At 30.8% G+C, this 24,861-nt stretch overlaps 1 protein-coding gene across 14 annotated transcripts; it reads left to right on the top strand.

Annotated features, from left to right (window-relative positions):
- The first annotated feature begins 1,704 nt into the window (after positions 1-1,704).
- LOC145315950 (uncharacterized) lies at positions 1,705-24,614 on the top strand. Of its 14 annotated transcripts, none has more exons than XM_080156181.1 (8): positions 1,705-1,887; positions 14,806-15,121; positions 15,497-15,754; positions 19,568-19,795; positions 20,420-22,164; positions 23,337-23,425; positions 23,730-23,984; positions 24,393-24,614. In XM_080156181.1, the coding sequence occupies exons 2-5, from the start codon at positions 14,947-14,949 to the stop codon at positions 22,075-22,077; spliced, it is 2,319 nt and encodes a 772-aa protein (XP_080012307.1). In that variant the 5' UTR covers positions 1,705-1,887; positions 14,806-14,946; the 3' UTR covers positions 22,078-22,164; positions 23,337-23,425; positions 23,730-23,984; positions 24,393-24,614. The 14 variants fall into 14 exon arrangements, with proteins under 14 accessions (XP_080012307.1, XP_080012303.1, XP_080012298.1 ...); XM_080156177.1 differs by having other exon boundaries at positions 23,702-23,984; XM_080156172.1 differs by having other exon boundaries at positions 1,717-1,887; positions 23,730-24,002.
- Positions 24,615-24,861: the final 247 nt, after the last annotated feature.

Raw genomic sequence — 24,861 nt, 5'->3', positions numbered from 1 at the left:
TCATCTTTGATCCCACTGCAAATATTCAAGCATTTGCTTGCAGGTTTTTTCCAGAGGGGTGCGCTAAGTGCACCTGAAAATTTTGACACTCCAATATAACAAAAATCAAAGGGTTGTAGGGAGGTGAATTTCAGACACCAAGAGGGTTGTATTTTAAATGTTAGAGGGGTGGATATATCTCCCTTGGTGTTTACTCACTCAAAAGTCCCAAACACAAATTTTTTAACACCCCCCTTGAATTTAAGGGGTGCATGGCTTTTTCCCCTAACACCCCCTTGCTGTAATAGAGAGATGTATCACCTTAATCATGCCAGGAGTGGGAAGCATAGAATTTTCAAAAATAATTTAAATATTTATGATAGCTTTATTTTATGTCCTAATTCATAAATATACATATTCAGTGGTGTGCAAAGTACTTGCCATTGGTATGCGTAAAGCGCACCATAATAAATTTGATACCCTTCTTTAAATATTGAGGGGTAGTGTGGGGGATGCAGTGTATTATGGACAAAAGTTTGAACCTTAGGGTGTTTTGATGGAAATTTCATATCTCATATCCTATATATAAAGTAGTAACCTTTTTTGTCTGTAGCAAAGGATCTTGCTAACCGCTGAACCAATATTATTCTTCTTTACAGTTTTGAACTAGTTTTGGGGAGGGTATTTTCACCTGCCCAATAAAAGATAATCCTCCCCCTCAATTTTTTTATAACTTTTTAAAAAGATTTAAATTAAAAAAGGAAGGTGAGTTGACTTCCACCACTTCCACCCAGAGTCCCCCTAGAGGCTTCAAGGGGCTTAGGCACTTGTACTTTCCTACAGTGATTTATTCAGACAGAAAAACTTGAAAAATGTCAAAACTTGTTGAAATATATTGGTAAATTAGTGCGCACAGTGACTTTTTTACTTTACACTCTCCTTGCCTGTATTATGGGGTGTATCAGGGGGGTGTATGGGGGTGCTCCGGTCTATTTAACTTTGCCAAGGGAATGGATATAACCCCCTACCTCCCCTACCCCCTACAGCACATTTCTGAACAAATCTATCTACATTTTGAATTTTCAGCAGAATGTAATTTTTGATAAAAAAAAGAAAAAATAGTATTTTATTCATGTTGAAATATTGGAACCTCTTTACAAAGAAAATTTTATAGTATAATGGGATAAAAAAAAGCAACAAAGTTTACTTGATTTTATAATAGGCTAAAAAGAGCATCAAAATTTATAAAAATTATGTTCCTTATGTTTATTTAATGGCGAATAATTTTTTGATGGCCCAAATCTAAAGTTAAGTGTGGCACCACTGTCAGAGGCAGTAATCTCTACTATCTACTAGACTAGTGAACAGAGTCTAGGAAGGCGATTCCGAAACAGTTTTTCGACACTACTTTTTGTTTGAAAATTAAATGCCTGGAAAATTTTGTATTGTTAAACTAATATTCTCAACAAATTGTCCCTTAAGAGATTTTAACTAAAAAAGGGTGTTTTACACACGTTTATATGTGTTTTACATTGGAGGATTAAAGCAACATCCAATACCCCCTCTTGGTTTGAAAACTTTCTTAAAACAGGTTAATTGTAAAGATTATTAGTATTACTTCTATTTTTCCTTATATTTTGTTATATGTTAAACTTCAGACCCAACTACTTTAAATTCCCGTTCCTTTTTCTCTCTATCCCCTTCCCATACTTCTAGAAATGTGCAGACGGCAAAAGTAGTGTCAGCGATTCTCCTAGGTTTGGCATCCCTAGTCTAGAGACACTTAGTCCTGTTAGTATTTACAATTTTATCAAACTATTATTACCACTTAGTTATACCATCATTAATAGTTACAAATAATAATGTAAAAGTGATGTTGTTAAAGTTAAATAAAACTAGAACGTTACGGTAAGATTTGTTTGGAATTTATTATGTGAAAGTACACTTGAAAAAAGGATAGAATCTTATCTAAATTAGCCTATTTGTAAATGGCATTGATAGACTCAGTGATGCCTTCTTTTTTTGTGTTTTTGTGTGTTCTATCTAGGCCTAAGTAAGTATGCAAGCAAATTTTAGGATTTTACACAAAATAAAAATTTACCCTCAAGGCGAATATATGAAAAACTTGATCTTTATTTAATTTTATATTCTTACACGAAGTAAAACAAAAGATAATAAAACAAAGTTAAAGTGTACAAAATCTAGTTTTTTTTTTATATCTTATGTAATTTTCTACTATACATACATCAAAGCAAATTGTTTTGATTATCTTTCTCATCTCCATTTTAATTTAATAATCTTAAAACCATAAACAAAATATTACTCCTTTCATTGAAAAAATATTTGATAATTAAAAAAAGAATTTTTTAAAAATTTTTCCAATAAAATCTTTTATGATAAAAAGATTAAAATAATAATGGAAAGAAATTGTGTTTAAATGAAATTGTGTGAGCCAATATCTTAATTTTTTAGTTATGTTTTTTTCGTTCGCTACTTCTGATTTTTAAAATCTTAGAACTTAAAATAAACCTTTAATTATTCTACTTTATTAGCAATTAATTTACATGAATTCAACTTTGAGACATATATTATTGCCGAGGACTCCTTGTGAGAAAACATGATGTGTTATTTATATAGCAAAAACTTCCTTTCACTTTATTGTTTTCGACAGATTTTTTTCGTTGAGTCATTGCATAAAGAACCAACAAGGTCTTTTAAGTACAATTCACTAACTGCGCTACTTGAATTAAGTCGGTATATTTTTTTCTCCATTTTGTAGATTTTTTTTATATATAAATTGATAATTTAATTTCAATACTTTTTCTTATGATTTTTTTATCTCTAGGGTACACAATTTCCTTTACACGATTCCTGTAATTATGAGACATTTCAATTTTTGTTCGATTTAGGGAAAATAGACCTACCGAGGATTACTAATGCAAAATTTCAGATCTAAATTCGTATTCTAAGTCTCATTTACACATTGATTACGAGATGGTTGCATTACCCCCCCCCCCCCCCCCCCCCCGTATAAAGTGTTTCAATTCTATAATCATTACCAGAAAGTTCGTATGTCACTTTTAGATGTGCTGAATTTCTAAATAAAATAAAATTAGATTGTGTATCCTATGACCCTCATTTTTTAATAATAATTCCTCTGAAGATTAGACACTATTTGATAAGCGAGGCATCTGTATAATCAAATATAAGTATTTAGATACGCCGATATTATAAATCCTGTTTTCATTTTTTTTTATATATTAACAATTACACACATTTTTTGTTCTGATTTTGAAATATAATTTCTATATTAAGAAAAAGGCCTAGGCCTTTTATTTTAGCCAATAATATAAATGTACTATATCAACTTTTTCCCTCCTTAACAATATCGTAAAATTTACATTTTTAAAGACAACGTTTGTTATTAGTTATTTTCTGTTAAATTGTCATTAAACCTTCAGGCTTTGCTGTACTTAAGATATTAATATTATTCATTCTATTCTATATTCGTTATTCATGAAACTAGAATCAAATCCTTTGAAGACCAAAGTTTCAAATGTTAAATTACAATATTCCTTTTCACATAAACGGGAGCAATTACTCCTCTTCCTGTGTGTAGAATGAATTATTGGAAATTGAATTTGTGTCTAAATTGAAATGCCTCTTCTAATTGGAAGATTGAATTTACATTTTTAGAAGAATAAAAAATATTTTTGTTTGTTGGTAATTTTTTATTAGAGATTTTTAAGAGTATAACAGCTTTTAACTAAAATTGAGCAAAATAACCAAACTCATCTTCTATTATTTTATTCGAACATTAGCTAGCAAGCAATGTAGAATCATAGAGCTTATGATAGACAATTTTTCCTTTTTGTATTTTATGACAATTTTAATTGTTTGTACCAAAAAATGCGTAGCACTCTTATTAAAATATTTAACTTCATCTTAACCTTATAATGCTATATCATCAATCATCATAATACCTTAATCAATCAAAAAATGTTATAAAAAAACTAATAAAAACTCGTGTATCTTTTAAACAATAAAATGATGGGCTAGTAAAAATATTTTGATTATACATGGTGTGTGCCATGCGGCTTTGCACACCCACGCAATTTTGGCCACAAAAAAAGATTGGGGATTAGTCATAATTTGTAGCCTGGGTCAAAATACATTCGAGAATTAAAAATATCGTTAAGCTTATTTGATTCTTTTAAATCCTTAAATTAAGATCTTCTATAACTAGGATTTGTAATCCAGATATTTCAACTAATTAACTAGGGGATGGTTACATCAAATTGATTTAGATAAAATTTAGTATTTCATACAGGAAAGTTCAATTGGACTAATTATGAGTGTATTAGGTAATCTTGAGAGTCAAAATACCTTTATATTTTGGAATTATTATTGTTTTCTTTATTTTTCCTATTGTGTCTAAAAATTACACAAATACAAAGGGGGGAGGCGGATGTGCCACTTTTTGAAACCAAAATTAAAAGTCAACAAAGGAACTCCACTAAAAAAAGAGTTACAGGTCTGAGATTTTGCATGGCAGTTACTTTATAGGGGTACAATATGGAACTGTGAAGAAACGGCGGCGCAATCGCCGAAAACCGCCGTTTCCAGCCGAATTTTTTTTTGCAATTTCTCGGCGGTTTTCGGCGGTTGCGCCGCCGTTTCTTCACTGTTCCATATTGTAACCCTATAAAGCAACTTCCATGCAAAATCTTAGACCTGTAACTCTTTTCATAGTTGAGTTCCTTTGACTTTTAGTTTTGGTTTCAAAAAGTGGCACATCCGCCTCCCCCCTTTTGAATTAAAAAATAAATAAAGTTTTCAGTTTCATGTTTTTGATATCATTGTTAAGATATTATCTTATGATGCAGGGGGATTTTCATCGGATAAAAATTACTGAATAATATAACCCACTTACATTTAACATAATTTAATTATAAATATCTTAATTTCTTGCTAGACATGGAGAGTTTATTCCAAACTCAGATATTTTACAATAAAAAGCCTTTATGGTCTTATAACATGGAACAGAGTAATTTTTCAATATAATAATTTTGATTCAGCTAGCAGAACAAAATCTGTCTACGCTTCTAAAGAAACAGAATAATAAAAATATGAAACAGTCGAGTATTTAAAAAATTAAAAGTATTTTACAGCATACAAAAACATTGCTCACGTTTTCAAGTATTGCGCGATAGTTCTTTATTTTTAGTACTTGACTATTACAAATTTTCTTTAGGCCAACTTATTCAACTTTATTGATGTACAGACAGAGACTGTTCTGCCAGCAGTTTGTCAAAACAATGATTAGTTATTTGGTTTTAATTCACTAATGATTCAAAGATATGATATCAAATTAGTGTATTTTTCTGATTTAAAAAAGCATATCATCAAGATATTAAGTATTAATTTGAGTAAAATTGTTAGTTGGTTTAATTAAGTAATACTTTTACCTAATTAAGAAACATGGTAAACAAGTAAATATTTTCTATTGCGATGCGAAATCTTTATTGTGAGTTTAGCCAATATCTACGGATGTTTTCCTTCTATTTTTTTGCTAAATAACGGACTTACCAACATAATTGTAGAGTATTCACTTCTAATATTCTGTACCTAATAAATTGTGTATGTGAAATGGTTGTAAGTAAGCCACAATATTTTGGCAGAGTTTGGGATCAATTCATTTCTATTGTAGAAATACATTAATGCTCTTTTGTAGCATGCTCTTTGCATAGGTTAGCAAAGAAATATATGTACATGCGGGGATTCGCGGATTTTTACATGTTAGATTGTGGAAACCAAACCATATTTCATGAAAGATGGGAATGAAACAACAACCTTCCCATAATTACTATGCCTATCTTGAAGCAAGTATGATCCATTAAGAAAAAAGATACTTTAGGGAGGCATTATTTGTAAGCTTTGTTTTGACTTAAAACTAGTTGAATTCATAAGACATTTCATTAAATGACTTTAAAAATAATCTCATTTTAATGACCTGAAATCTTGTCTCATGCCCAAAGATAATCTATAAAATTTACGTTACTTTTTATCGGACAAAATGGATGAAAAAAGTTGCTGTTCATTTTGACTACAAATTACTAATATCTTTTTATAGTCTTATTCATATTAAGTGTCATGGTTTCCAAACTCAGAATGGCAAAATCCGTGGACCATCTTCTATTGATATACTGATATATCACATAGCATTACAGTCGTACACATTTCATTATAATGGTTATCATGGATAAAATATAAAAGCAAATATGTTATTTACTAAGTATATTTGCGATTACTTTTATTTAATGAAATCTTCCAATTTTTAACATGTACAAAACGGCCTGCTTAATTGCTTCAAGATCCATGTCAGATCTATATAGGAAATAAATGTCTATAAACGAGCTCAAGTTTTCCAAGGAATATATGATTAAAACTCATAGTGCTCCAATAATCCATAATAAACTCTCATTGCCCAGAACGATAAGACCCATTATTTTACTTTATTAAAAATAAATTCATTTTTTTCATTTCATGTTGCTATTTACCTTATATTGATGTATTTAATTTCTAATCATAAAAAAGAAAATTTAAATTTATAATATGATAAATTTAAGAAAACTCTGTTTTAAAAGAATTCGATTGTGGCGACATTTTGTGTGTTCAAATATTAAACTAAAATTGTAATCATCATCATTAACCCTTTGGTGATGGTAATGTAAAGAAAAAAATATAATTTAAAAAAATCTTTTAAAAATCATTTAAATTATTAAATATTTACTTTCTTTTAGATAGTAATGCCGGGTGAGGAAAATAGATTTATTGAGAAATAGATATGCATATAGAAAACTAGCCAATAGGGAGATAATTATATCGAGCCAACTCTAGTAATCTGATATAAGACACTTCATCAAATGCAATTACAATTACAGTCACTTAAATCTAGAAAATGAGGAAAGTTATACCTATGTTTTGATTTTTGAAAAACAAATTTGGTTATTGTTGTAAGAACAGGGAGAGGCATAACTTAACTATTGCATAAATTAAGGTAGGACTGACCCTTAAAAACATCACAGAAAACTGAAACTATATACATGTATTGCTTCCTAAGAGTAAGAATAGATTTTACGATTTACATTTGAATTAGATATCAACAACTCATAACTAAAAAAAGTTATTCTACCTTTTAATCAAGTTTAGCAAATATGTATAATGTGTACAAATATTTTGCACAAAATAAATATGTGTGTGTGTGTGTGTGTGTATTCAGACGGTCACTCTGCGTATCCTTCACTCTTCACTTCATTCTCATCATAAGAGAGATAATCTAGAGACATATTGTTCAATTCGGCCAATAGGAGAATAGAGACGGTACATCCCAGACCTGTCATTGGTTCAAACATTTTACAGATTTTGGGTACATAAGAGCATATTTTTTTTCATTTGGTACGCATTATGAGTCAGCTATAAATTGCTGCTTTTCTTAGGATTAAGCATTTCATTAGTAAATTAGATACCATGTAAAATTTCTTGCCTTGTGTAATGTGAAGCACATGACATACCACATAATAAGTGAGTTATGTATAGTTGAATTTCTTAGGATAAAGTTAACTTTCTTAAAATTATATAGTCAAAAAAAATCATCGTGCTATTTCATGAATAGATCTCGTATATAACAAAAAATAAACGATGGTTTATGTCTGCAAAATATCCCTTTTTAAGATTGACGCAAAATGGGGTGAGATGGCTTATCTAGATATAATACATCTATTCTCATCATAAAAAGGGGGAAACTATGGAAAGACATTGCTATGTTGTAAAAACAGTTAAGGAGAAAGCAGAAAAAATTCAAAATATTTCATAAAGTTTTATGTAGTTTCTAGGCTAAAAGGAGAGTTTGCTATATATTTCTAAATTGTTTTCAGTGGCACATTTATTGTAGTTGGTTGTTAGCTCATATTATTTTTTTTGTACCTATTAAATTTTTTTTATCAAACTTTACTAGATGACAAATTATTTCTAATAGATAACATCATATACATATTAAAATAACTTAAAATCGTATATAAGGCCGAGGAATTCAATTTCGTTGATCTAAAACTCTTTTTTTTTTAAGTATTACTATTTTATTACTATTTTAGGCTTATGAACTTTTCTTTTTATACACGTTTTAATCATCCTTTTATCAACAAAAAATATCAATTTAATATTTAAGTATTATATTTTCTCATCAAAAATGTTGGAAGCTGGTTATTGTTGTACTGCTTCGGACAAAATTGTCCTAGTTTACTGGGGAAAAATGATGCAAACGTTGATTTAATTACATAAACATATTCTAAAGTTTAACTAAAGCTTATGTTGATCAAAAGTTCTCAATTAATTTTATTGCGTAAAGTTAAAATTCCTTTCTGATATCGCAATCTTAACCTTTATCTGAGCCTAGAATGGCGTAAATAAAATTCTTGAGTTGCTAACAAACATAATTTTTATATTTTCTATTGTATTTTTGAGATTCTATTTTAGGTTTATTTCTGTAACATCTATTTTAGGTTACATAAGTTTTCAAATTTGTAGCTCACGTTTGAATTGTATTAATCAAATTTAACACAGAATTGTATAGATGGGTTAGATCTATGAATGGTATTTCTTAGGTCACTTTAAATTTGTTTTCTTTGCTATTTTAAAAGTTAAACTTAAAGAAGAATAGAAATACATAGAAATATATGAGAACAAATAGATGAAAATTTGAATCTAAAATATAGAAATATGATTGTTTAATTTTATAAATCAGTTATTTATTCTAGATCATACGGAAGTAGTTGGTTATTTGTTTGGGAGTCAAATAAGAACTTTAAAACAACAATATACTATTTTTAAAAGGTTCAACAAACAATAGCCACCTTTAGAGTAAATAGGAAATCCCCTAGAAGCAAGAGGCGTAGCTAAATAAAGGGATTGTGAAATATTTGCATTGCAACAATATTCACGCAATGATGCACGTTACTGTGAAAGGGAGGATTTTCTACAACGCGAGTCGGTCAGTATATCCGTAACGGTTAGCTCTTATCGTTAATTTGGGCATGTTAGAATTGAAGTATCGACTTCAAACTTTGCATATTGATTCCTATAATAGTTAGTTGCAGTTTAGAAAGTGCATCAAATCTATGATATGTTACAAAACATCTTTATGTCCATTTTAAACATGTAATTTTTGACATTGATTTTTTTTATGCAGTGCAGTTTTTTTTATCTTTGTTAATTTTCGTTTTTCCTTCTGATTTATTAAGCTTCGCTTTTATGGATGTTGTCGTATTTTTTGTTACTACTTATTTTCTTAATCAAGTTTTAAACAGTACAGAACGTACATGATTGATAAAAATATTTAATTTAAAACAAGGGTAGATTATTTGTTACTCCCCTCATTTTAGAATCTTATACATATATTCTTTATTACAAGGACATGATTTCGAGGACGAGAGGGAAAGTTAAAATATTTCAAACATCTGTGTATTTACAAAAATTGTTCTTTACAGAGTGGTTATTCTATTTTATTACATCCCCCCAAAAAATCTCGAGTTAAACTTCAATATCATGAAGGTTGAGAAAATGAAGGACACAGTATTGCTTCGAATGCAATATGTTAGATTGTTCATTTGGTAGGTCTTTAATATTGTGGGAAATAAAGGGTTCTTAATTTTCCATTGCCCCCTCCCCACTTTAGTCATTTTGCGTTTTGTAATTGTTCTGAAATTTAAACATAACATTAATTAGAAATAAAATATTTTAACATTTTATGTTGTAATAATACCGTTACATTCATTTAAAAAAATGAAGGACAAAGCCTAAACAAGTGTTCTTAAATATTTTACCGTACTACAGCTATTATCTTTCATTTTTATGGACATAAGCTCCTTAGTCTTAACTCAGGGATATTGGGAAAGGTTAATTGAATAAAGATTGTTATTTCACATATTTAAATAAAGTTTTTTTTTAAGGTAAGGTATTTTATAAATGTTCAGCAGAAAAAAATTTAATTGAAGGTTTTGAAGTCAATTATCAAATCTTTTGTTATCTTTTTTTTATATTAAAGTTTATAAGCGTGGAGAAGGAGGGTTTCAACCCCACCCCCCCTCCCTCCCTTAGAAGGTCTGCCTTCCCCTTTTTCACCACCTAAAAATTACACACCCATGGCAAAACCCCGAGCACGCCATTGTTCGAGCTGTATCTGCATAACAACTAGACACCATTTTACTTTTAGAAACTATACTTACTAGTCCTACGATATATTTAAGCTTTATACATGAAGGCTGAAATTTTTCCCTTACTGATAAAAGATGTGTTGGTGTATATTGCAAGTGGAGAGAGTTACGAATTCTTAAAACCCCTTTATGGTTTAGCTCTTGGAGACTAGTAGCTGTGGCACTAGAAATGAAAATACGCAAATAATATGAATGGCTAGGATAGCAAGGTTATATCTTCTGACTTGTGTTCCTTTGTCAGCAGAAATGTCATTAGTGTATTTACTTTAAATCTATTCCTTGATTGGTATTAGGAGAGAAAAGGTTTGCTTCAGATAAAGGCCCCAATGGTCACTTTTATTTTATTTACTTCATTTCTTTTTTGAGTGAAGAAGCTATTCTTCATCTTACAATGTTTTATTTTTAAAAAAAATTATTCATACTTGCTTATATCTACTTTTTAAAAAAGATTAGAGGAAGAGTTAAAGATTTTGGAAGAAAGAGTACCACGTTAAAGGAATATTATTCTTATACACAAAAATTTTCAATATTACCTTTATTTTGCATCATTACAATTAAGTAGTACTTTTATTGTTTTATTCTTTTTTATTTAAGGGTGTGTTTACTAAAATTAAATGAATCTAATAATTATAAATAAAACTCTAGTATGTGCTTGTCCTTGTTAAAAAAATGGACAGTTTTACTAGGATGTGGTGGACTGTTGATTACAATACCCACTTACATTGGTCAATTTCATTTTAGTTTTATTTTGACCTAGCTGATATTAACAGTGAATACGAAGAAAACGGCCAAAGCATACAAAACTATTTTTTTTAAACTAAGGGGACTAATCGCCATTAGGTGGTTTTGTTTTTAGAGTGAAATCAGCTTCTATATAAAGTTTAGTTTATATTAGAAATTTTAAAACTGTGAATGAATGCTTAATATCTTTGTAATTTTTTTTATTTGCCATTTGAAAATTACTATCCAATCCTGAAGACTTAAGCTCAAAAACCATTTAGGTCATTTTCTTCAGCTTAAAATCTTTGTTTATATCATAGAATCATCTTTTAAAGTAATTTGAACTTTGACGTCCATGTTAATGATGATATGAATTAGGAATTTGTACTCACTTTTTCTCGTATATTTTGTACATAAAATCAGAAATATTTCACACAGATTATCAAAAAATTTCTAACATTTTTCCTGTTTTCTTGTATATTACTTAATGGATTTATTATTACACCAGATGGACTCTTATAAAGTAAAGCTTGTAGCAGACTAAAATAACGGTGCCCCCCCTTCCTACTGGATAAACGAACAGACCAATAAATTAAAAGGGGGAATAACAACTTAAATTGACAATTTTCCCCCTGTCATAATATCCACCTATATTCTAATCCATTTTATTACCAACCCGTCCTAAACAGGAGAGGAATGTACTGTTAGACAGGGAGTAAGGGAGGGGACTATGGATCGAATATTCAATTTTTAGGAGTCTCAGACTTTGGGTACTGGCTTAAAGGGAATGTGCAAGAATTTAGCAATTTCTGACTGAGTTAGGGTACTAGGGCATGAAATGCCGCTACTCTCTGTGTTAGTTTTGAATATAGCAGACAGAAGAATTTGTCATGATATGGCTGGTTTAAAAAAAAAATTTCTCCATAAGTATATTTTCATAGTTAAGAACTTTATTGTGATGTTTGTGTAATAAACAATCAAAGAACCCTAATCTAACAACCTAAATTTAATTCTTGTGTATAGTGGCATTTAAAATATAAGATTTTGGGTTTAACGAGTTCAAGAGAGATTTTTCTTGTAATTAATTACAGAATGGTTACGTCAGTCTGATATACTTGTAATCTAATTTTTAAATGATTGCTTTTTTCTTAGAACTTTTTTCTTATTTTATAATTTTCTAATTTTGATTAACACACCCTTTACAATTTCCTCCAAATTTTCTGGATTAATTTGGATTTCATGGCCTTTCTTTGAAAACTCTTAAATTGAATTAATTGCCCATTTTCCCCTTTCTTGCTTCCTGACTGCTAGATAGTATAACGATTAATCTTATCCGCGAAAATATAGCAGGGCTGCTCATCTTCTGTTGTAAGTCTGTCAAAGGTTACAAATTGATTTGTGGCTCCATTTGAATTTGCTGGTGACCGCTGCTGCTATGCAACTATGTAATTATTATTTAGTTCGGCAAATATTACAGTTGATACTGTACTTATCCGCAAAAAAATACCAAAGTGATTATAGAGTGTTTAATGCTGCTTAGAGAATAAGATTTTGATACCTTTTTTATTTGTTTTGCTCCTTTTGTTACCCTATGTTTTTCTGTCGATTTCATAAAAAACCTTTTTGTTGCACTTTAATCTCCTGTCTTCCTCAGGGATATGGAGATAGGTCAATGTGAACAAATTAATTTTTTATGGTATTTTTATTACTTTTATTTAAGAACAAGCGGCCAGGGAGTAAGGGAGGGGACAATGGATCGAATATTCAAATTTTAGGAAATTCTGCTACTCGTTGTGTTAGGTTTGAATATAGCAGACAGAAAGTGGTTTAAATATAAAAGTTAAGAATACACGACCCCCCTCCCATACTATTCCATTCCCTCTCCCCCACCTCTATTTTTTAAAGTAGACGATAGGGAAAGGGAGGTGGGGACAAGGGAAATGATATGGAAAAAAATAATAGGATAACTAGGTATAAATTGGGTGGTAATCTCTAAAGGCACATCAGCTTCGGTAATACTCCTTTATATACTATTCGAAAATAGTTTATAGTGATTGTTATTGTGTCAGTCACATTGAACTCATCAAAGCATTTGTTATTTTGTATTAGTTTTTATTAATAATTTTAAAGAATTTTAGAAATAAAGTGAGTTTTTCTTCAAAAGTTCTAACGAATTTTTAATTGCTTAAATCTTTAAGTGATATTGAAAAACATATTTTTAATTTCTAAATATTGTAAATACATTTTGTACATTTTCTAACTTCCTTTCAAGGACAACTGTCAATATTAACAGATTCGCGATTTTCCTAATATTTTATGCTATGTACTGAGATGAAGGTTGTTTGTTTGTCAGTGAGTTAATTGATTTAAAATGGATGAAATTTTAGTTCTTTTTGTGCAGGTTTAAATCTATTTTCACCAGCAAATATTTGCTCTTTTTATTTTGATCAAATATATAAAAGTTGTTCCGCTAGTACTTTTAAAATTGTTAAAACCTAGGAAAGGCTGGATTCCAGCAACATTTTGTTCGCCAATATTTTAACAACAAAATATTTTGATATTAATACAATTAAGGATGATAAAATCCATAAGTAGCTAAGCTCAATTAAATATTAAAGTAAGGCCAGCAAAGCAATAACAGCTGGTATTGAAGTGAGTTAATGAGTAGATGCTCATTGCTCATGAGAAGGTTCACTAAAGATTCGGGCGTTTTATTATCATAGCAGCTGAGTTTAAAAAACTTCTCTTACATAATTCAAATGACCGTCAGAGCCAAAAGGACAGACTGTTGGACCAAGTAAATTATATATTGAGTGCTCATTTGTAAAGGGAATCTTCACCCAAAACAATGGCCACAAATTTAATAGCAGCCGAGAAAATCACGTTTAGTGCTAAACGTAGCTGACAGAATGTGGATATTTCGAATTATAAAGTAGCTTTGCTACTAAAAAGAAAGAGCAGAAAAATATACTTTGTATTTGTATTCTATAGTATCTGCGAATACAAATCCAAGCAAATTATGCATAGTCCAAAGTTTCAAAAAAATGAGAAGGATTTAAAATTAAAACATTACAATTTATATTTTGAAGAAAAAGATGATTTGTTTATAGTATAAATGTGTATCTACGTCAATTTGTATTGATTACGTTATACTTTTTTCATCAGATCTCCGGGCAAAATATACTATGTACGAATACACACACTACAAGGATGACAACATATATGGCGAGCGTAGCTCGTTATCCCCAGGAATTTAGTGAAAATAAAACTATTTTAGAGGTCGCTTTAAGAATAGCTTTAATTCTTAATTGACTAAGAATCTAAGGAAATTAAATATGAAATTGTTGGCAATTCGCTTAATTCACAGGTAGACGGAAAGGTTCATTTATATAGTTTCTTTGCTAACAGGTGATAAACACACACACACACCGAAACGCCCATATACCTGTATAAATACAACACATTCAAACACTAAATTATGTTTGTATGAAATTTTCTTGAATATTAAGCAGTTATTTTTAAAATAAGAATATTTTTTAGTGTGGCACTTATAACCTCCCAATTCTAATTAACTAAGTATCCAACCCATTACTTATCCATTATGTAAACAAAAAGAAAGGTGAATTAATTAGTAAAATCATCTCAAGTCTTAAATATAAATAATGAAATAGCTTAACACAATCCCAGGACCTATTTTAAGCTTCCCTTAAATGGAGAGCTTAATCAGTTCAGTAGTTGTTGAAATCTTAAGCTTCAGACAAATAACCTTTCTACTTTATATAATAGGATACATAAGTTTTCTGCAATTTTTTTTTATCAAGCCTGTTGTTTTTAGATTTTGGAGAAGTAACCACCGAAGATAATAATAAAATGGTGAATTTGGTGACTGCGTAGTCTAGGGTGCTAGACAGACACATCCCCTGGCTCCTGAGCACTGGGTGGCACTCTCTGTGCTGCTTCTTCCTGCCGACCAAACATGGAAATGGCCTACAGTGATGGCGAGGGCGGCGGGAGTGCGGATGGGGACGGTAAAATTGCTGCAATATGTGGGGGCCGAAATGGAGGTCGGCACAGCGAGGTTATTGCCTGTCTACGCCTTCTGGAGGAGGATAGACTTCTGTCAAATCTGCTAGATGAGGGGAAAAATTCAGGTAAATAATAAAATAGGTTGATGGAGCCTAAAACACAAAAGGAACTCGACCAAAAATAATTTGGAATTTGATAAGGCAGTTGCGTTGATTAGGTACATTTAAATTTTGAGGGACTGTAAAGAAACTGCGGCGGTTTCACTATGTTAAAACATGTTAAAAATATGGAGGAAAAATAACTTTTGTTCGGATCTAAAGTTGCATTCCTGCTCATGGAGCTGAATTTAGCTTTGAAAAATTAAATTTGAACCTTCTTCGACATTCATAGGACAATTTTCTTTAAAAAATTTTATGTTAATTAGCCCCAGATGTTAATATTGCTAAAATTTATGTTACAGTTGATAAAAAGACTGCATTTTACTGAAAAAATAATTTCAGGCCAATCGAGGTATGACATAACCGGGACGCAAAGCCGGACCACCAACACAGGCAGCCGAAAGCAGAGCCGAGCTCACCGCCAGCTCTACACCCGCCTATTGAACCTTTACCCGGGACTCTTGGACGATATGTGTCCAGACCTGGCTCTGAGCATCCTCGACAAGGTGGACCAATGGCAGTTCAACGCTTTTCTCTTGGACAGGTTGACAGGAGGTCACTGTCTTCCTTCCATTTGTTTGCATATTCTTTATAAAACAGGCAAGTTCATTTTTTTGTATCAGAATTATTTTTATCGTGTCTTTGTTAAATTGCTTTCGCAGTTATGATAATTTTATTTTAAGTTAAGGAAAAAAGTTTTTTTGTTACCTTGAAAAAATATATTTTCTAATATTTGGTTATTCAAATTATAACCAACTTCCATTTTAATTTCACACACATAATGTAGAGAGAACTAGAACATCCAACTTTTTATATCGGCGATTAAAACACTTCCAAAGTCATTTTAGGCAATAATATATACCGAATTAACATCGTTCTGTAGATAATATTCTAAGACAAACCCTAATTAATAAGAAAATGTTTAACATCTGTAAATAAAACGCATTAATTAAGAAATATTTTTATTTATATACATATATAATGTTGGTAAATGTAAACATCGATATTGTAAATATTTTGTTATTGACATGTTGGCATTTCATTATATATATGATTATTGTTTGTATATGAATGTGCTCAGAATAAGAATTTACTTATCAGATTTTCCTCTTACTCCATCAATCAAAACTTTAGATATTGTTTTATATTATTTCTAAATAGTGGTTACGTCTCTAGCTTCCAGGGGCTCTGTTAGCGGTATATTATCGAACAAACAAAAAATCTTACAACTTTATATTATAGGATAGCGAGAATCTTAAGGCTTGGGGTCAACCCATCGCCCCCCTCAAAACTAACCCTCCCTTCTAAATATTCTTAAATGTTGGATTTTCTGTCGGTAACGCGATTGAGAAAGCGGTCATTATATTCTCGTGTAATACTTTTTAATGCTTTCACACAAACAGCCTGTTAAGTACTGATAACCCCCTTATCTTCAATTTATTTTTAAAATAATAAGTGTCGGGCGGGAGGGTTTCAAAATCATACACAAACAGTTTACATACAATAACTATATATGTAAATCTTTAAATTAAAATTTCAAAAAATTTTTTTTCACATGACTTAAGTTTATAAGTATTAGAACAAAAATAAAAAGGTGTTTTAATACATGAATAATTTTTTACATCATTACTAAATCTAGGTATAATACAAAGTTGAATGATGTCGGTCCGTCCGTTGTCCCTTAAGATCTTGGTAACCACTGAATCAATTGGATTCTACTCTTCAGGGAATATACCTACTGGTCCTGTGGTGGTTTTAGGCTATTTTCTTGGTGGGTGGGACACCCACAACCCCTCAAAAAACAAAAAAATACCCCCTATTTTTTTGTTTATTGGGAAGTTAGTTCCTATTAAACTACTGGCAGCACCAGTAGTACTTAATTTTATATATATTTTTTTTAATTACCTCTTGGGGCAAAGCCCCTAGGGCCGCGAAGCCGTTAGTATCTTTTAAAAGAGCTTGAAGGCTCAAATTAGTCACATATTTAATTCGTTTGTTTATTTGACTTAAATAAAACATTTAATTTAATATCATGCCCAAATTCTTCATGCCTTTAATCATGATTTTACAACTAAATTATCTTGAAACTGCTAAAAACATAAATATATTTTTAACGCAGGTACACATAAATAATTAACCTTATAAATCTTATTTTAAAATATAAAGTTTATTTATAAGAGCAAATAAAACGTACACCCGCATAATATTTTGAATACTTTTGTATAACAGTAATCTGAGATGTGAATGTCTTGTTACAATAATAAATACGTCACACAGATATTATTACTGATTCACCACTACGCCAAAATACCAATATAATTGCGTAGCAAACAAGAACAGACAAGGACGATTTTGTCAATAAATAGTGCAGCAATAACAAGCAAAGATCTGCAAAATCATTTATTCATTTCAGGGAACTTACTTTTTATTAAAAAGATTAATGAGTCTTATAACATTTTAAATTCTAATTTCAAAACATTTAATAAACAAGCAATACATTGTTCATTTAAATAGCATACTTTGATAATGAAACATATTAACAAAATCTTGTTCCAGAGTAGCTGCGCTAAAATAGTACAAAACCTCATCCTTTTTCTATCATTTTATTATAACTTTAAATATATATTTTATGTTAAGATGTTAGGGGCATAGCTAGTAAAAGAATGTTGGTCTATTTGCTAATGCTCACGAACTGTTTGACCTGCAGCTGCGATATTTGCAGATATGTTAATAATATTCAAAAAGAAGCTTATTTTGTTTTACAGGTTGCTCTCTAACTCTTCAAACAATTTTTTTAAAAATTTTTACCTGTCCAGAAACGACCTTCCAGCCTGCAGCACCTGAATCTGGAGACCTATCCAAAAAATGATTAAATATCCGTGAACTACTACCCAAAAGTAAACTTTTATCTTAAATAACCTATAATCTCAAATCAATACCTAGCCCACACAACACTGATTACGCGAAAGTGGCAAAAGTTCCCCCCCCCCCTTATTAATAATATGACTTAATGAACCTAAATAAAAGAGACATGGCACTTAAATAAAAATTTGATTCTCTCGAGTTTTTGACGGTCTAAATGCTCATTTCTTAGGAGAATTAGCTTTTGTCTCTTTATAGTATACAATTTAATTTTTTTTTAAAGTAAATCAAAAGGAACTATTAATCAGACAGGCAGAACAGTTGAGGGGAAAAGTTTTCAACAGTTTAATTACCTTATCCCCATACCTGACAGAACAAGTTACATTTGTTTTCCCACATTTTTACAATTTTAGTATTATACTATTGACATATGTTTTATAGCTTGGTATTAGTACGTGTGTAATGTTTATTAATTGTAAATATTTATGGGTCTTCATAACTATAATCTATGAATATACAATATTCCAAGGTTTTACAGTTAAGTAACTCAATAGAAACCGTCTACAAATTATCAATTAAAATATGAAATTAGATTTGGTTTTAAGGTTAAAAATGTTGCTCTTCAATTGACCACCTGTACAAAAAGTATGTGAGTTTTGTAGAACATTCAAATTCCTTAAAGATTTTAAATAATATTTTTATGGTTTCTTTTACATATTTTTTTTTTCTTCACAAGCTTCTTATCTTTATATCTCGATACAATTTTTTAGATTGTTAATATGTATAAAAAAAACATCTAATTATGACCTTCAAATAAGAAGTTTTGTTAAATATTCTATTGTCATTAAGCAAGGACGTTCAAGAGGTGTATTTGGGAAGTAGTAAGGGTGAAGTACAACCCCCCCCCCCCCGGCCCCCATCCCCAAAGCAAAGTTTTAGGTGGTTGTTACCCTTAAGTAGATAGTCCTTAATTCTAACAAATGAGGTTAATTTTAAAGTTATCTTACACAAAATGTCAGTTTTTAGTTACCCTCTAGCCCCTATTTAAACAAAAAATATAAAAGGTAAATATTTATGGGGAAATAATACCTACCTCAAAAAAATATCAATTGGTGCAAATTTTTTTGGATTAAAATTCGCACTAGAAAATCTGGATAATAATGTGCATAATTTTCATTTTTATTTTACCTTTGTATGTTGTGGCCTTATATGAACTTGTTTATTTTTAATTTCTATTATATTGTTAAAGATTATCTTCATTGTTTAATAGAACAATGAAGCTTTCTATTGAAAGATATTTTTTATTATTTTCCACTAAATAAATTTCTGAAGGGATAGGTTACCATAAAAGAATATTACACTTCCAAATTTTCAAAATTTTTATTAAGAAATAAGTGTCAGAATCAAAGTTGAATGCCTTTTAAAATACTAATGACTAAAATATGTTTTAAACATATATAATTTAAGGTAAAATAAAAAGGGTTTTATCACTTTTATCGCTCTTTTTTTTTTGTTAAATTGTTTTTCTGAAATATTTTTTATTTATTTTAGGACTGATGAGTTACTTTAAGATGGACCCAACTGATGTTCTAAGCTTCTTTCGACTTTTGGAACGAGGCTACCACTCAGGCAATCCCTACCACAACGCACTCCACGCCAGCGACGTGACACAGGCTATGTACGTGTTCTGTCAGCAGGCTCGTATCTTACCCTACCTGTCTCCTCTTGAATTATTAGCAGCGCTGGTCGCTGCTGTTTCACATGATCTCGACCATCCAGGTAATTTCTTATTCCAGAACTTTATTAGTTTTGTGTAGCTTATATACGCTATTAGGGTAGATAGCTGATTAAGGTGGAGGTAGGTTGTGCTAAAATTCCGTAAAGATGTGAGTTTTAAGGCTTATAAACAGTAAAAGAACGATAAAATTTATGTTAACTTTAAATTAAAAATTTTGTCCATAGATCTTTTCAAAAAGGAATACACATATTTAGTGAATATTATCGTTCTACTACTGTTTTTAAGCCTTAAAACTCACACCTTCACGGAATTTTAGCACAACCTACCTCTCCCTTCATAAAGAATAAGATTCTTTCATCCAATAGCCTTATTTTGCTAAGAAAACAATTCAACCATTACTAGCTATTATTACTTACGAAATGTAGTATTTTTCTATAGCCAAAGAGCTTCCTGCAAATAGCATTTTTGTTTGTCCGTTCGTCGGTTTTGCTATAATAACATTTCATTTGTATTGAGGACATATAATGATACAAATCTGAAATCGTGTGTGTAGATTTTATTTATTATGTGATAAATGGAATTTGATTTATATTTCTTTACTAAAACATTTTATCTTGTATTTTTCTCTAGAAACAAGAAGACATTTGAAATTCTTTTATTTTCAGGTGTGAACGAAAAATTTCTAGTGTCGACAGGCAGCCATCTTGCTCTGCTGTACGACAATGTATCTGTACTTGAAAACCATCACTGGCGCTCAGCAATCTCTTGCTTTGTTGACGCTGGCATGACCAAATACCTCTCTGCAGAGGGCCAGTTCCTTGAGTTCACTGAGCTGGTCCGCTCCCTCGTCCTTGCCACAGACATTTCCCGCCAACAAGAGTTCCTAACACAGCTGCGCTTCTTTCTGGACAACAACCAGCTTAACTTATCCTTTCAACACCATCGGCATTTTATACTCCAGATAGCTATTAAATGTGCGGACATATCGAATCCGTGCCGAGACTGGGCCGTGTCCAAGTTGTGGTCGCTTCGGGCCTGCGAGGAATTTTTCCGCCAGGGTGATGTAGAGCGCGAGCTTGGTTTTGAACTCACTCCTATATGTGATAGATTTAATGTGACTGTTGCAAAAGTTCAAGTTGGATTTTATTCTTTTGTTGTTGAACCACTGTTCATAGAGTGGCATAGATTTTTAGCCAATGATTTTTCTGAGGAGATGCTCCGGTGTTTCCGACAAAATCAGACAAAGTGGGAGGAGGAGGTGATGCAAGAAGAACTTCCCTCGTCAACTGCTAGTGACTCTGCAAGTAAACCAATTGCACAAATGGATGCAAACGTTCTGTCGGCTGACGGCTGTGCACGTTTAGAACCAGGAAAAAATATGTCTATGTCTGTGGCTTCCAGTTTGGCGCCATCCTCGGCCGCTGATCTTCATCCCAAATTGGGACGACGCATGTCACTGCCATGCAATGACCCCTTACTTCGTGTTTTTGATCAGATGACTCAGCCTGACGCTGATTTCACGACAAAAGCTGTCAACCTGCGTCGAAACTTTTCCTTGACTGACCGCCGAAGGTCCTCGTTATTGCGCGGTCTTTTTAATCGCAGCTCGCTAAAGCCAGGCCGCGGTAAAATATGTAGGCCAACGTCTGTCAGCATTTCTACTGGAAGTGGCGGAGATGTGCCAACAACTGGAAATGATGCTGGATCGGGAACGAAGAGGAGTCAAAGGTCGGCGCTACAATCTCGCGAAACCCGCTTCCGTAGCCCGGTCTCCGTTCAATTTAGCGAGGATGTGCTATCAGAGAATACAACACCTATCTATCCACCAACATTTGAGGACGAGGACGAATGCGTGATTAAAATGGATCAAAAAGAGAACACAGTAAACAGCAGCGTGTTGCTTACTCCCTGCCAACAACTGAGCCTTGACGAACGGTTGACCCGTCGACGTGGATCAGCACCATGCAACCTTATCCTAGCAGAGACCAAGATATCTACAGCACTTCTGCGTCACGAACAGAATTGTTTGAACGCAACTGTTCGACGCGGCTCATTGCCATCAGAGCTCATAAAAGAAAGTCTTCCGAAACAATTACGTAACCGAGTATTAAACCAAAATGCAGTTGCTAGCGCTGCTGCCGCCAATAATAACAAAGCCAAGGCCGGTCTGTTGCTCCGCAGGCGCTCAATGGGCGCAGAACTGTTAAATCTCCACCAACATCAGCTTCACCATCAGCAGCCACACTACATTCACCATCACCAAGGACAGGGAGCTGTTGGACCTCCAAGGGACAGACAAAAATACAAAAACCGTCCTATCTAAACAAAAACAGCAAAAATAAATTTAATGAGAAATATGTTAAATAATATGATATATATTCTATGTATTATACATAAATTTAAGTATTAGGTATACAGTGTTTAGCTACTATGAATTGGAATTAGAAATTTTCATATATTTACACACTTATATATATGCATGTACGTTCTTTACCTTAGAACGTCGTGCCGTTTATTCTTAGTGGATGCAAAATGTAAAAAATTGAAAACATGAAATTTTATGTCCACATGGACTAGCTTGGATATTATGCAAATAGTAAAAATGTTTTTTTTTGTGGGAGAATTACAATTTCTATTCCATAATTATGATTACTGGATAGGAAACTATAATTTTGGTATAACGATTATTAATTTAGAGCACATCATAGTTACCAATTAAAATTGAACCTTTTCTAATAAATACAATTTTTGGGTCGGTCTAATACTACGTTGGGTACCTAACTTTAAAAATTTGAAAATTTAAGAGCTTCATATTAATGTATGGGTAGTAATAATCAAGCAAATTTAGTATTATTATGAATAATAGCTATAAAAGATTTGTAAGCATAATTTATAAGGTCAGATCGTTGTTTCCAATATTTCCTAGTTAAAGGTTTCCTAATTCAAAAGTATTAGGAAAAGTCTAAGTTAATTTTCTTGTTTTCTATACATTCCTTATTTATCATTATTAAAGTGAAACTAAAAACTAAAAATGCAATATTTACATTTATTATTTTTTAAAAAAATTTTGTGTCCTACTTAATGTTAATTTTTTTAGCCTTTTGTTAACTACAGAGTCTGTAAAGGTTTGGGACACTCTAATCAATTTTTTTTTATAGTTAGTGCATTATATACATAATTGATTTTATTTACCACTTTCTAATTTTTGACCTTCAAAGTTCTCTATAAATTAGTCATATTTTCTTAAAAATTCATAAAAAATTATTATCAATAATCAATATTAGATTATAAAACTGAAAATAAAAAACTGGCAAGCTTTTGTAATTTAGAATTAGGTCTTTTTATGCATACTGAAATAATTTAATTTGGTTTCATGAAGAAAAAGATTTTTGTACATGTTTTACTTTGTGCCAAATTGATACCAAATATTTCACATTTTTAAAGGTGTTTTAGAATAAATATAGTTGTTTTTTAACAAACTTTTTAAAAAAATATAAAATGAGGTTACATAGGTCAGCCATTTTAACATTTTGAATTGAAACTTTGTAACTAATTGACTTAATGAATACAAATGGATATTAGATAAAATTGTAGTTGAGATATATTATTGTTCTAAAAAGAGATTTTGTGATTCAATTATCTTCTCATGCAGAAATATTAACTTTTTATTGGTAGTATAATTATTGAAATTTGTTTCATTCTATTTTTTATCATTAGTTTGAAAGTTTTAAGGATAATCAAATAATGTATAGGTAGGTATCTAATAAACCAGCATCTTTGTCACTAAAAAGTGCAACCTATCAAATTGGTTCTAGTTTTGAAAATCAAGTTCAATCAGGAAAATTATGCCGTTTTCTTAAAGTACGATTTTAAAGATGCCATAAACCTTTAAACTGTTAAGGGAATTAAAACTAGCGTTATACAATCAAAAAATCTTAAATTATAAGGCTATAACTTATTAATTCTGCATGCGAGATAATACAATTACACTTGAAATTGTTTTAAAAAAAGATTAAATTGTTTTATGTGATGATTAAATGATTATATATATATATTATATTTATGTATTTGGTGATATCATTTAAGTTTTGGTAGTATTTAGAAGATGTGAACATGCCCTACTGCTGAATTTTCTTATTGTTGCATTTTATACTAGTCTCATTCTAATATTATTTCATGTTTTAACCATATTCGTATTATTTATAAATAATGTTGACGGAGAATTTTAATGTTTGTTTTGGCATACATGTACAGATTAAGTTTAATAGGAAGATAACGATTGTTATTAAAGTCTTAAGATCAAAACTCCTCTAAATTTTAAAATCTAATAAGAAAAACAAATATAAAACAAAAATAAGATAGTTCATTTGATATTTTTGACACTTGTAATCTTGATTTTAAACCCCCCAAGAAAATCCACTCAATTCTGTTTATTGTCGAGCACTAGTAGTCAAATTTTTACCTAGGCAAATTTTAGCAACCTCTAAACATTATAAATTTTCACCAATGGCATTTTTGTCAGTCGCCATTTCTTATTGAGGCTTTCAAAATGGACTTAAGTATTTTAAAGTTTAACATTAAAAAATCATTAAGATGAGAGTATTAACTATGCCAAAAATTGCATTTCCTCAAATTAAGGAATATTTGATTATAGATATATAAATACTATCATTTAATTTTAGCTCTTTAACTGTATAAGATATTTAATATATAGATTGACTAATTGTAAATAATGTGATTTTATTTATATAAAACTTGTTCTAGAATGAGGGAAAACTTAGCAGTGAAGTGTGTCAGTTTCTATCTGTTTTGTAATGTGTTTGTATAAGAATCGTAATAAATTAATAATTGTCCATGAAATTGTGAAAAGCGAAGCTATTCTATAATAAAATTACTGTACGTCAGTCCATACGGCCGCAATAGTTATCCTGGCCTTTTTGTATATCCTAAAAAAAAAATATCCTTTCGTTTACAGACAATCATACCTAACTAAATTGAAAAACCTTCGAAAAATGGCCAAGATAAGCAAAATAAGATAAATATTTTTCGTGGCCTATGGTCTACCATGAGACAAATGGCGATGATTATATTAATTATGCCTTATTAA

The sequence above is a fragment of the Acartia tonsa genome, chromosome 4 (assembly GCF_053477335.1).
Source record: "Acartia tonsa isolate MP-2025a chromosome 4, ASM5347733v1, whole genome shotgun sequence".
Lineage (NCBI taxonomy): Eukaryota > Metazoa > Arthropoda > Copepoda > Calanoida > Acartiidae > Acartia > Acartia tonsa.
The sequence above is the reverse complement of the archived record's forward strand: the minus strand, read 5'-3'. Positions and strand labels throughout refer to the sequence as shown.